Below are 14,154 nucleotides of genomic sequence, written 5' to 3'. Positions count from 1 at the left end.
AGCTGAGGCTCGAACCGGTGACCTTCAGATCACTAGACAGATGCCTTATCCACTAGGCCATGCGCCAACATCTCTGGACCAATAGCTGTTTGAAAGTAAAAAATATTGAAGATGTTGGAAAACTGACACAGAATCATGTGTCTGGAAACACAAGAATTCCTGCAGATGCTGGAAATCCAGAGCGAAACACAAAGTGCTAGAGGAACTCAGCTGGTCGGGTAGCACCTATAGAGGGGAATGAACAGTCGCCATTGCAGGCTGAGACTTTTAGGGTGTGGGAAAACTGAGCAACATTTCGGATCAGAATCCCCTCATGAGAACTGAGAAGAGGGGGCAAGTTGACCTAGGTGATGGAGAAACTAGGACAAGTTCTGATGAAGGACTCTGAAACATTAATCCTGCTTCTCTCTCCGCAGGCACTGCCTGATCTGCTGAGGTTTTCTAGCGTTATTTTTGGGTGGTGGGGGGTTAGTTTATTCCAGAATTCCAGCATCTGCAGTTTCCACTGCTGGGAGTGTTTTCTTCACGGGGAAGTGAGCACTTTGCATTCATTCTCAGGAGCTGCTAACACGGGGAAGGACCCCTGAACCATAATTAGCACGTAAACTATTCCCTGCTCAGAAAAGCACTTGGGCTGTTTCTCTGTGAGGGGTAATCGAGACGTGTCCATGTGCACTTAAAGCCTTAGCTTTACTTGTCACAGGTACAGTGACCTGCGTCATTTCTGTCAATGATCAACACAGTCCAAGGATGTGGCGCTTCTGGCAGCAACATGACTTACCCACAACTTTCTAACCATATCCTGTATGTCTGGAATGTGGGAAGCAACCCACTGGGTCACGGGGATAATGTACAAACTCATTACGGACAGCAGCAGGAATTGCAATCTCTGGCACTGTAAACATTACGCTAACCTCTGTTCTACCGTGCCATTGGGAGACGGTGCTCTGAACGTCCCTTTTTGCTGACAGGTGGCTTGCAATTCGGCTGGAGTTTGTTGGCAACCTGGTGGTGTTCTTCGCTGCGTTGTTTGCTGTGGTGTCCAGAGGAAACCTGGAGAGTGGGCTCGTTGGACTCTCCATTTCATATGCACTGAATGTGAGTCTCCGGAGCCAGGCCCCAGCCCATTGTGGGGAATCAGATACGCATGTCCTGTCACAGTGTGGGGGGAATCACAGACACAGACACCGTCCTGTCACAGTGTGGGAATCACAGACACAGACACCGTCCTGTCACAGTGTGGGGGGAATCACAGACACAGACACCGTCCTGTCACGGTGTGGGGGGATTCACAGACACAGACACCGTCCTGTCACAGTGTGGGGGGAATCACAGACACAGACACCGTCCTGTCACGGTGTGGGAGGAATCACAGACACAGACACCATCCTGTCACAGTGTGGGGGAATCACAGTCACAGACACCGTCCTGTCACGGTGTGGGGGGAATCACAGACACAGACACCATCCTGTCACAGTGTGGGAATCACAGACACAGACACCGTCCTGTCACAGTGTGGGGGGAATCACAGACACAGACACCATCCTGTCACAGTGTGGGGGGAATCACAGACACAGACACCGTCCTGTCACAGTGTGGGAATCACAGACACAATCACCGTCCTGTCACGGTGTGGGGGGAATCACAGACACAATCACCGTCCTGTCACGGTGTGGGGGGAATCACAGATACAGACACCGTCCTGTCACGGTGTGGGGGGAATCACAGACACAGACACCATCCTGTCACAGTGTGGGGGAATCACAGACACAGACACCGTCCTGTCACAGTGTGGGGGGAATCACAGACACAGACACCGTCCTGTCACAGTGTGGGGGGGAATCACAGACACAGACACCGTCCTGTCACGGTGTGGGAATCACAGACACAGACACCGTCCTGTCACAGTGTGGGGGGAATCACAGACACAGACACCGTCCTGTCACGGTGTGGGAGGAATCACAGACACAGATACCATCCTGTCACTGTGTGGGGGAATCACAGACACAGACACCGTCCTGTCACAGTGTGGGGGGAATCACAGACACAGACATCGTCCTGTCACAGTGTGGGGGGAATCACAGACACAGACATCGTCCTGTCACAGTGTGGGAATCACAGACACAGACACCATCCTGTCACAGTGTGGGGGGAATCACAGACACAGACACCGTCCTGTCACAGTGTGGGAATCACAGACACAGACACCATCCTGTCACGGTGTGGGGGGATCACAGACACAGACACCGTCCTGTCACGGTGTGGGGGGAATCACAGATACAGACACCATCCTGTCACAGTTTGGGGGGAATCACAGACACAGACACCGTCCTGTCACAGTGTGGGAATCACAGATACAGACACCGTCCTGTCACAGTGTGGGAATCACAGACACAGACACCGTCCTGTCACGGTGTGGGGGAATCACAGACACAGACACCGTCCTGTCACGGTGTGGGGGGAATCACAGTCACAGACACCGTCCTATCACAGTGTGGGGGAATCACAGACACAGACACAATCCTGTCACAGTGTGGGGGGAAATCACAGACACAGACACCATCCTGTCACAGTGTGGGGAATCACAGATACAGACACTGTCCTGTCACAGTGTGGGGGGAATCACAGGCACAGACACTGTCCTGTCACAGTGTGGGAATCAGATACGCATGTCCTGTCACAGCGTGGGGGGGGGGGGTTTACTGACACAGACACCGTCCTGTCACAGTGTGGGGAATCAGATACGCATGTCCTGTCACAGCGTGGGGGGGTCACAGACACAGAACACATCCTGTCACAGCGTGGGGGGGTCACAGACACAGAACACGTCACGTCACAGTGTGGGGAATCACAGACACAGACACCATCCCGTCACAGTGTGGGGAATCACAGACACAGATCCCGTCCCGTCACGGTGTGGGGGAATCACAGACACAGACACCGTCCTGTCACGGTGTGGGGAATCACAGACACAGACACCGTCCCGTCACGGTGTGGGGGAATCACAGACACAGATCCCGTCCCGTCACGGTGTGGGGGAATCAAAGACACAGAACCCGTCCCATCACGGTGTGGTTGGTATCACAGACACAGATCCCGTCCTGTCACGGTGTGGGGGGAATCACAGACACAGAACCCATCCTGTCACAGTGTGGGGGGAATCACAGACACAGACACCGTCCTGTCACAGTGTGGGGAATCACAGACACAGACACTGTCCTGTCACAGTGTGGGGGGAATCACAGACACAGACACCGTCCTGTCACAGTGTGGGGGGAATCACAGACACAGACACTGTCCTGTCACGGTGTGGGGGAATCACAGACACAGACACCGTCTTGTCACAGTGTGGGGGGCATCACAGACACAGATCCCGTCCCGTCACGGTGTGGGGGAATCACAGACACAGACACCGTCCTGTCACAGTGTGGGGAATCAGATACGCATGTCCTGTCACAGCGTGGGGGGGGTCACAGACACAGACACCGTCCTGTCACAGTGTGGGGAATCAGATACGCATGTCCTGTCACAGTGTGGGGGGAATCACAGACACAGACACCGCCCTGTCACGGTGTGGGGGGAATCACAGACACAGACACCATCCTGTCACAGTGTGGGGGAATCACAGACACAGACACCGTCCTGTCACAGTGTGGGGGAATCACAGACACAGACACCGTCCTGTCACAGTGTGGGGGGAATCACAGACACAGACACCGTCCTGTCACAGTGTGGGAATCACAGACACAGACACCGTCCTGTCACGGTGTGGGAATCACAGACACAGACACCGTCCTGTCACAGTGTGGGGGGAATGCAGACACAGACACCGTCCTGTCACGGTGTGGGAGGAATCACAGACACAGATACCATCCTGTCACAGTGTGGGGGAATCACAGACACAGACACCGTCCTGTCACAGTGTGGGGGGAATCACAGACACAGACACCGTCCTGTCACAGTGTGGGAATCACAGACACAGACACCATCCTGTCACAGTGTGGGGGGAATCACAAACACAGACACCGTCCTGTCACAGTGTGGGAATCACAGACACAGACACCGTCCTGTCACGGTGTGGGGGGATCACAGACACAGACACCGTCCTGTCACGGTGTGGGGGGATCACAGACACAGACACCGTCCTGTCACGGTGTGGGGGGAATCACAGATACAGACACCATCCTGTCACAGTGTGGGGGGAATCACAGACACAGACACCGTCCTGTCACAGTGTGGGGGAATCACAGACACAGACACCGTCCTGTCACGGTGTGGGGGAAATCACAGATACAGACACCGTCCTGTCACAGTGTGGGAATCACAGACACAGACACCGTCCTGTCACGGTGTGGGGGAATCACAGACACAGACACCGTCCTGTCACGGTGTGGGGGGAATCACAGTCACAGACACCGTCCTATCACAGTGTGGGGGAATCACAGACACAGACACAATCCTGTCACAGTGTGGGGGGAAATCACAGACACAGACACTGTCCTGTCACAGTGTGGGGAATCAGATACGCATGTCCTGTCACAGCGTGGGGGGGGGGGGGGTTTACAGACACAGACACTGTCCTGTCACAGTGTGGGGAATCAGATACGCATGTCCTGTCACAGTGTGGGGGGAATCACAGATACAGATCCTGTCCCATCACGGTGTGGGGGGAATCACAGACACAGACACCATCCTGCCACAGTGTGGGGGGAATCACAGATACAGATACCATCCTGTCACAGTGTGGGGAATCAGATACGCATGTCCTGTCACAGCGTGGGGGGGTCACAGACACAGAACACATCCTGTCACAGCGTGGGGGGGTCACAGACACAGAACACGTCACGTCACAGTGTGGGGAATCACAGACACAGACACCATCCCGTCACAGTGTGGGGAATCACAGACACAGATCCCGTCCTGTCACGGTGTGGGGAATCACAGACACAGACACCGTCCCGTCACGGTGTGGGGGAATCACAGACACAGATCCCGTCCCGTCACGGTGTGGGGGAATCAAAGACACAGAACCCGTCCCATCACGGTGTGGTTGGTATCACAGACACAGATCCCGTCCTGTCACGGTGTGGGGGGAATCACAGACACAGAACCCATCCTGTCACAGTGTGGGGGGAATCACAGACACAGACACCGTCCTGTCACAGTGTGGGGAATCACAGACACAGACACTGTCCTGTCACAGTGTGGGGGGAATCACAGACACAGACACCGTCCTGTCACAGTGTGGGGGGAATCACAGACACAGACACTGTCCTGTCACGGTGTGGGGGAATCACAGACACAGACACCGTCTTGTCACAGTGTGGGGGGCATCACAGACACAGATCCCGTCCCGTCACGGTGTGGGGGAATCACAGACACAGACACCGTCCTGTCACAGTGTGGGGAATCAGATACGCATGTCCTGTCACAGTGTGGGGGGAATCACAGACACAGACACCGCCCTGTCACGGTGTGGGGGGAATCACAGACACAGACACCGTCCTGTCACAGTGTGGGGAATCAGATACGCATGTCCTGTCACAGTGTGGGGGGAATCACAGACACAGACACCGCCCTGTCACGGTGTGGGGGGAATCACAGACACAGACACCATCCTGTCACAGTGTGGGGGAATCACAGACACAGACACTGTCCTGTCACAGTGTGGGGGAATCACAGACACAGACACCGTCCTGTCACAGTGTGGGGGGAATCACAGACACAGACACCGTCCTGTCACGGTGTGGGAATCACAGACACAGACACCGTCCTGTCACGGTGTGGGAATCACAGACACAGACACCGTCCTGTCACAGTGTGGGGGGAATGCAGACACAGACACCGTCCTGTCACGGTGTGGGAGGAATCACAGACACAGATACCATCCTGTCACAGTGTGGGGGAATCACAGACACAGACACCGTCCTGTCACAGTGTGGGGGGAATCACAGACACAGACACCGTCCTGTCACAGTGTGGGAATCACAGACACAGACACCATCCTGTCACAGTGTGGGGGGAATCACAAACACAGACACCGTCCTGTCACAGTGTGGGAATCACAGACACAGACACCGTCCTGTCACGGTGTGGGGGGATCACAGACACAGACACCGTCCTGTCACGGTGTGGGGGGAATCACAGATACAGACACCATCCTGTCACAGTGTGGGGGGAATCACAGACACAGACACCGTCCTGTCACAGTGTGGGGGAATCACAGACACAGACACCGTCCTGTCACGGTGTGGGGGAAATCACAGATACAGACACCGTCCTGTCACAGTGTGGGAATCACAGACACAGACACCGTCCTGTCACGGTGTGGGGGAATCACAGACACAGACACCGTCCTGTCACGGTGTGGGGGGAATCACAGTCACAGACACCGTCCTATCACAGTGTGGGGGAATCACAGACACAGACACAATCCTGTCACAGTGTGGGGGGAAATCACAGACACAGACACTGTCCTGTCACAGTGTGGGGAATCAGATACGCATGTCCTGTCACAGCGTGGGGGGGGGGGGTTTACAGACACAGACACTGTCCTGTCACAGTGTGGGGAATCAGATACGCATGTCCTGTCACAGTGTGGGGGGAATCACAGATACAGATCCTGTCCCATCACGGTGTGGGGGGAATCACAGACACAGACACCATCCTGCCACAGTGTGGGGGGAATCACAGATACAGATACCATCCTGTCACAGTGTGGGGAATCAGATACGCATGTCCTGTCACAGCGTGGGGGGGTCACAGACACAGAACACATCCTGTCACAGCGTGGGGGGGTCACAGACACAGAACACGTCACGTCACAGTGTGGGGAATCACAGACACAGACACCATCCCGTCACAGTGTGGGGAATCACAGACACAGATCCCGTCCCGTCACGGTGTGGGGGAATCACAGACACAGACACCGTCCTGTCACGGTGTGGGGAATCACAGACACAGACACCGTCCCGTCATGGTGTGGGGGAATCACAGACACAGATCCCGTCCCGTCACGGTGTGGGGGAATCAAAGACACAGATCCCGTCCCGTCACGGTGTGGGGGAATCACAGACACAGATCCCGTCCCGTCACGGTGTGGGGGAATCACAGACACAGATCCCGTCCCGTCACGGTGTGGGGGAATCAAAGACACAGAACCCGTCCCATCACGGTGTGGTTGGTATCACAGACACAGATCCCGTCCTGTCACGGTGTGGGGGGAATCACAGACACAGAACCCATCCTGTCACAGCGTGGGGGGAATCACAGACACAGACACCGTCCTGTCACAGTGTGGGGAATCACAGACACAGACACCGTCCTGTCACAGTGTGGGGGGAATCACAGACACAGACACCGTCCTGTCACAGTGTGGGGGGAATCACAGACACAGACACCGTCCTGTCACGGTGTGGGGGAATCACAGACACAGACACCGTCTTGTCACAGTGTGGGGGGCATCACAGACACAGATCCCGTCCCGTCACGGTGTGGGGGAATCACAGACACAGACACCGTCCTGTCACAGTGTGGGGAATCAGATACGCATGTCCTGTCACAGCGTGGGGGGGGGGTCACAGACACAGACACCGTCCTGTCACAGTGTGGGGAATCAGATACGCATGTCCTGTCACAGCGTGGGGGGGGTCACAGACACAGACACCGTCCTGTCACAGTGTGGGGAATCAGATACGCATGTCCTGTCACAGCGTGGGGGGGGTCACAGACACAGACACCGTCCTGTCACAGTGTGGGGAATCAGATACGCATGTCCTGTCACAGTGTGGGGGGAATCACAGGTACAGATCCTGTCCCATCACGGTGTGGGGGGAATCACAGACACAGACACCATCTTGCCACAGTGTGGGGGGAATCACAGATACAGATACCATCCTGTCACAGTGTGGGGAATCAGATACGCATGTCCTGTCACAGCGTGGGGGGGTCACAGACACAGAACACATCCTGTCACAGCGTGGGGGGGTCACAGACACAGAACACGTCAAGTCACAGTGTGGGGAATCACAGACACAGACACCGTCCCGTCACGGTGTGGGGAATCACAGATACAGACACCGTCCTGTCACGGTGTGGTTGGTATCACAGACACAGATCCCGTCCTGTCACGGTGTGGGGGGAATCACAGACACAGATCCTGTCCTGTCACGGTGTGGGGGGAATCACAGACACAGAACCCATCCTGTCACAGTGTGGGGGAATCACAGACACAGACACCGTCCTGTCACAGTGTGGGGAATCACAGACACAGAACCCATCCTGTCACAGCGTGCAGAATCACAGACACAGATCCTGTCCCATCACGGTGTGGTTGGTATCACAGACATAGATCCTGTCCCGTCATGGTGTGGGGGGAATCACAGACACAGAACCCATCCTGTCACAGTGTGGGGAATCACAGACACAGTCCCCGTCTTGTCACAGCGTGCGGAATCACAGACACAGATCCCGTCCTGTCACGGTATGGGGGAATCACAGACACAGACTCTGTCCTGTCACAGTGTGGTTGGCATCACAGACACAGATCCCATCCCATCACGGTATGGGGGGAATCACAGACACAGACACCATCCTGTCAAGGTGTGGGAGGAATCACAGACACAGACACCGTCTTGTCACGGTGTGGGAGGAATCACAGACACAGACACCATCCTGTCACAGTGTGGGGGAATCACAGACACAGACACCGTCCTGTCACGGTGTGGGGGGAATCACAGACACAGACACCGTCCTGTCACAGTGTGGGGGGAATCACAGACACAGACACCGTCCTGTCACGGTGTGGGAGGAATCACAGACACAGACACCATCCTGTCACAGTGTGGGGGAATCACAGACACAGACACCGTCCTGTCACAGTGTGGGGGGAATCACAGACACAGACACCGTCCTGTCACAGTGTGGGAATCACAGACACAGACACCGTCCTGTCACGGTGTGGGGGGAATCACAGACACAGACACCGTCCTGTCACGGTGTGGGAGGAATCACAGACACAGACACAATCCTGTCACAGTGTGGGGGAATCACAGATACAGACACCATCCTGTCACAGTGTGGGGAATCACAGACACAGAACCCATCCTGTCACAGCGTGCGGAATCACAGACACAGATCCTGTCCCATCACGGTGTGGTTGGTATCACAGACATAGATCCTGTCCCGTCATGGTGTGGGGGGAATCACAGACACAGAACCCATCCTGTCACAGTGTGGGGAATCACAGACACAGACCCCGTCTTGTCACAGCGTGCGGAATCACAGACACAGATCCTGTCCCATCACGGTGTGGTTGTTATCACAGACATAGATCCTGTCCCGTCATGGTGTGGGGGGAATCACAGACACAGAACCCATCCTGTCACAGTGTGGGGAATCACAGACACAGACTCTGTCCTGTCACAGTGTGGTTGGCATCACAGACACAGATCCCATCCCATCACGGTGTGTGGGGAATCACAGTCACAGACACCGTCCTGTCACAGTGTCAGTGGAATCACAGACACAGACACCGTCCTGTCACAGTGTGGGGGAGTCAGGATTCCATTAGTTACACCAAGCCTCAGTTCCATGCAGTGGTGAGTGTTGCCTCTAGGCTGGGCACTGTGTGAACTGTATCCCTCCTCATGCCCCCACCGCCCCTCTCTCTGTACTTAACCATCTCTCTCACCCCTCTTTTTCTCTGCAGGTCACGCAGGCCCTGAACTGGCTGGTGAGGCAGACATCGGAACTGGAGACCAACATTGTGTCGGTGGAGAGAGTGACTGAGTACAGCCAGCTGGAAAATGAGGTGCCCAGGCTGGGAGGGAGGGGCAGTGTCCCGTGGGAGAGGGAAGCCGGGACAGTGCGGTCAGGGGAACACCGGCCACATGGGGCGGTTAAATTGCATGAAGAGTGGAGCCGAGACACAAGGCATCTGATTTACGCGGAGACTCAGCCTGACATAGCACAGAATGATCAAAGATAAAGATTAAAGACTAGCTTGATGAGTCACAGCAAAACAAACAGTGAAATGTCTCGTTTGTGTCAACAACTAACACAGTCCGAGGATGTGCTGGGGGCAGCCAAGTGTCGCCATGCTCCCGGGGCCTACAGAGCATGCCCACAGCTCACTGACCCTAACCCGTACATCTTTAGAATGTAGCAACCTTATCCAGCGCAAGATCGAACCCAGCCTTTCCAGAGGCAAGGTCCTTTCTTCCAAGCTCGCCTCTCTTTCCACAGATGCTGCTGGAGCGGCTGAGTTCTTCCAGTGTTTCTGTTTATTTTTAGGCTCCCCTTATTACTACAATGCTTCATCCCTGAAGAATTTCCTCTGCCTCCACTCCAGTGCAATCACATCCTTCCGACAGTAAACTGTACGTGGTTCTCCAGCTGTGGCCTAACCAATGGTTTATGAAGTTGTGCCTTAATCTTAAACTTTTACAATCTACATCCTGGCTGATACTTAGAATGTAGAACCCAGAACAAAGCCTTTTTGCTGAACTAATTAAACCAGTCATTAAACCGCTAACTAACTCTTTCTGCTGACACAATGTCCATAATCCCTTCATTCACACACCTATCTAAAAGCCTCATAATTACCCCCACCACTACTCCTGACAGCACATACCAGGCACTGATCACTCTGTGTGTAAAAAAAAAACACGCCCCATATGTTTTGGTTGAACTCATCTTAAATGTGTGTCTTCTTCTTCACAAACAAGAAAGAATCTGAAGCCGCTGGAAACACACACAAAATGCTGGAGGAACTCAGCAGGCCAGGGAGCATCTATGGAGAAGAGTACAGAAGATGTTTCTCTAGCATTAGGCATTTCAACCCTGAGAAAACTAGTCTGTCCTGTCTACTCTCTAGGCTTATCATATTCCTATCTAAAAGTCTCTTAAACATGGCTTTTGTAGTTACCTCTATGAAGATCCCTGGCATTGAATTCCATGCACCCACCTGACCCCACGCCCACTATCCTAACCCCACACATTCTTCATTAAGGAACCGGCCTTTAATAGAACGATAAATGTATTGTCCATTGGATTTTAATTTTATTTATCTCATGTCCCTCAGGCACCTTGGGTATTGGAAAACAGACCAGAAAAGAACTGGCCATCAAAGGGCGAGATCAGATTTGTGGACTATGAGGCGCGATATCGGCCAGAGCTGGACCTGGTGTTGCAAGGATTCTCCTGTGACATCAGGACCAACGAGAAGGTAGATTCAGCAACATACACAAAGTGCTGGGAGAGCTCTGCAGGTCAGGCAGCATCTGCGGAGGGGCGTGAACAGTCAATGTTTCAGGCCAAGACTGCTTATTGATACCAAAAGCCTAAATAAGAAGATGGGAGAGAAGGAGGGGAAGGAGTACAAGATGACAGGGGATAGAAGTACATCAGCAGATGTTTGCACAAACTCTGATACTTCCGAACCTGGAACCAGTAACTGATCCACTACTCCAGCTGAGGCTCTGTTAGCTATCTGACCCCCACTCCATTCAACTTCCACAATATCCAACCGTCCCAACACACTCCCCATTTAACTGTCCTAACAGTTTCTCCACTCAACCATCCCCAACACCTTCTACATCTGTCCCAATTCACTCTGTATCCATCCATCCAATGCCCTCCTATGCAACCATCCCAACACTCTCCATCCAATTTTCCAACTTGTTTTCCGTCCAACTATCCCAGCTTTCTCCATTCAACCATCCCAACAGTCTCTCCACCCAAATGTACCAACGTCCTTTCCCATCCAATCATCCTATTCGTCTCCATCCAAATGTTCAAACCTCCCATCCACTTTTCTCCCTATCCAGCTTTACTAATTCTCTTCCCAAGCACTGCCCCAACCATTTTCCCATCTGTTCGACTCTTCTCCCAATCTAACCATTCCAAACTGTTCCCTATCCAATCATCCCAAACTGATTCCCATTCCAACTCACCCAACCCCTCTCCCCATCCAAGCATCCTAATCCTCTTCCCCCCCCCATCCCCCAAATTGTTTTACCTGATGTCTTTCTCCCCCAGATACTGGACGTCCTATTCTCCAATATGAACCCTCATCTCTTTCTCACCTCTCATTCACAGATTGGCATTGTCGGGAGGACAGGTGCTGGGAAGTCTTCTTTGACCAACTGTCTGTTCCGCATCATCGAAGCAGCCGGGGGGAAGATCCTCATCGACGGCCTGGACATCAGCACTATTGGCCTTCATGACCTGAGGCAGAGACTCACCATCATCCCACAGGTAGGTAGGGAACACAGACGGGCTCCCATTCACACAGGACACGTCTGTGCGCAGAAGGCCGCATGTGTATGCAGGATAAACACAAGAGATTCAGCAGATGCTGGAAATCCAGAGTAACACACTCACAAAGCGCTGGAGGAACTCAGCAGGCCAGGCAGCATGGAAAGGAATAACACAGGACACATCAACACAGAAGGCCACATGTGTACCCAGGACATGTGTACAAAGAAGGCTGATTTAACAACCTAGGCTCACTTTCAAAGACTCCACAACTCATGCTCTCAATATAGTTATTTTTTATTTGCACAACTTTTTTGTCTTCTTTTGCACTTTGGTTATTTGTCAGTCTTTGCTTATGTACAGTTCTTTCAGAAATTCCACTGTATATTTTTATTTTTCCGTAAGTGCCTGCAAGAGAATGAATCCTAACGTAATATATGCTGAGACACAGTAGATGCACTTTGAAAATAGATTTTACTTCCACAGGATGTAGAGGGGCACCGGTGTACAGCCAGCCCCCAGGATCTCACAATGTGCTCTGCAACCAGTAGTCAACTATCGCCACTATTTCACCCAGTTATCATTTTTGTTCACAGCAAAGTCCTACCCACAGCAACCACTGGGTCATCCACGTGATGCCATCCGGGGAAGAGTTACTGACTCAGAGCAACCCTTGGCAGCACCGTGGCACACCGGGCAGTGCCACTGTCTCACAGCTCCAAGGACCCGGGTTTGATCCTGACCCAGGTTTTCCCTGTGACCATGTGGGTGTCCCCTGGGTGCTCCAGTTCCCTCCCACATCCCAAAGACCTGCAGGTCGGTAGGTTAATTGGTCACTGTTAGATTGTCCCAGTTTGTCGGTAAGTGGTCGACTCTGGGAGAAGTTGATAGGGAGGTTGGATAGTAAAATGGGATCGGTGTGAATAGGTGTTTGATGACAATAGACAGTAGGTGCAGGAGTAGGCCATTCGGCCCTTCTAGCCAGCACCACCAGTTGCTGTGATCATGGCTGATCATACACAATCAGTACCCCGTTCCTGCCCTCTCCCCATATCCCTTGACCCCGCTATCTATAAGAGCTCTATCTAACTCACTCTTGAAAGCATCCAGAGACTTGGCCTCCACTGCCTTCTGAGGCAGAGCATTCCACATATCCACCACTCTCTGGGTGAAAAAGTTTTTCCACATCAATTTTTCTGCATGATGGTCAGTGAATCAGATTGAATATCACTAGCTCACACAGGTAGGTAGGAAAGATATCTCATGAAAGTTTTGTGGCGACAATACATAATAATAAAACATGATAAGTTACAATCTAAAAATAAATAAGTAGTGCAGAGAGCAAAAAAAAGAAAAAATAGAGGGGTTAATTTAGAAATCTGATGGTGGAGAACACTTGCACTTGATTTCCCATTTCTGAAGTCCACAATCCATTCCTCGTTCTTACTGATGCTGAGTTCAAGACTGTTGTTGCTGTGACACCACTCAACCAGCTGATCTGTCTCACCCCTGTACACCTCCCCATCACCATCATAAATTCTGCCAACAATAGCTGTGTCATTGGCAAGTTTCTAGATGGTGTTTGAGCTGTGCGTAGCCAGACAGTCATGGGTATAGAGAGAGTATAGCAGACTCAATGGCCTGTTTATTTTCTGTAAGACTAGGTAAAATGATTCGCCTTCCTATAGAGGACTGTACAATACTTAATTTAAAATTCAGCTTTGATCTCTGATGAGAAAAAATATATTTTCCATAGTGGAGGGATTATGAAAATTAATGATTCTCATTGAAAAGTACAACTCTCTGATCAAAACTCACAAAGCAGAAAGAACTCAGAACATTATAGTAACATACAGGCCCTTCAGTCCACGATGATGTACAGAACTTTAACCTCCC

At 52.5% G+C, this 14,154-nt stretch overlaps 1 protein-coding gene across 1 annotated transcript in view; it reads left to right on the top strand.

Moving 5' to 3' along the window:
• Positions 1-14,154, top strand: part of abcc2 (ATP-binding cassette, sub-family C (CFTR/MRP), member 2) — a 123,037-nt gene that overhangs the window by 97,415 nt on the left and 11,468 nt on the right. The window contains exons 26-29 of the mRNA XM_059947123.1: positions 972-1,098; positions 9,710-9,811; positions 11,084-11,227; positions 12,100-12,258. Coding sequence (XP_059803106.1) covers positions 972-1,098; positions 9,710-9,811; positions 11,084-11,227; positions 12,100-12,258 — 532 coding nt within the window. The remainder of the gene's footprint in view (positions 1-971; positions 1,099-9,709; positions 9,812-11,083; positions 11,228-12,099; positions 12,259-14,154) is intronic.

The sequence above is a fragment of the Hypanus sabinus genome, chromosome 22, assembly GCF_030144855.1.
Source record: "Hypanus sabinus isolate sHypSab1 chromosome 22, sHypSab1.hap1, whole genome shotgun sequence".
In the NCBI taxonomy this organism is placed as follows: Eukaryota; Metazoa; Chordata; class Chondrichthyes; order Myliobatiformes; family Dasyatidae; genus Hypanus; species Hypanus sabinus.
The sequence above is the reverse complement of the archived record's forward strand: the minus strand, read 5'-3'. Positions and strand labels throughout refer to the sequence as shown.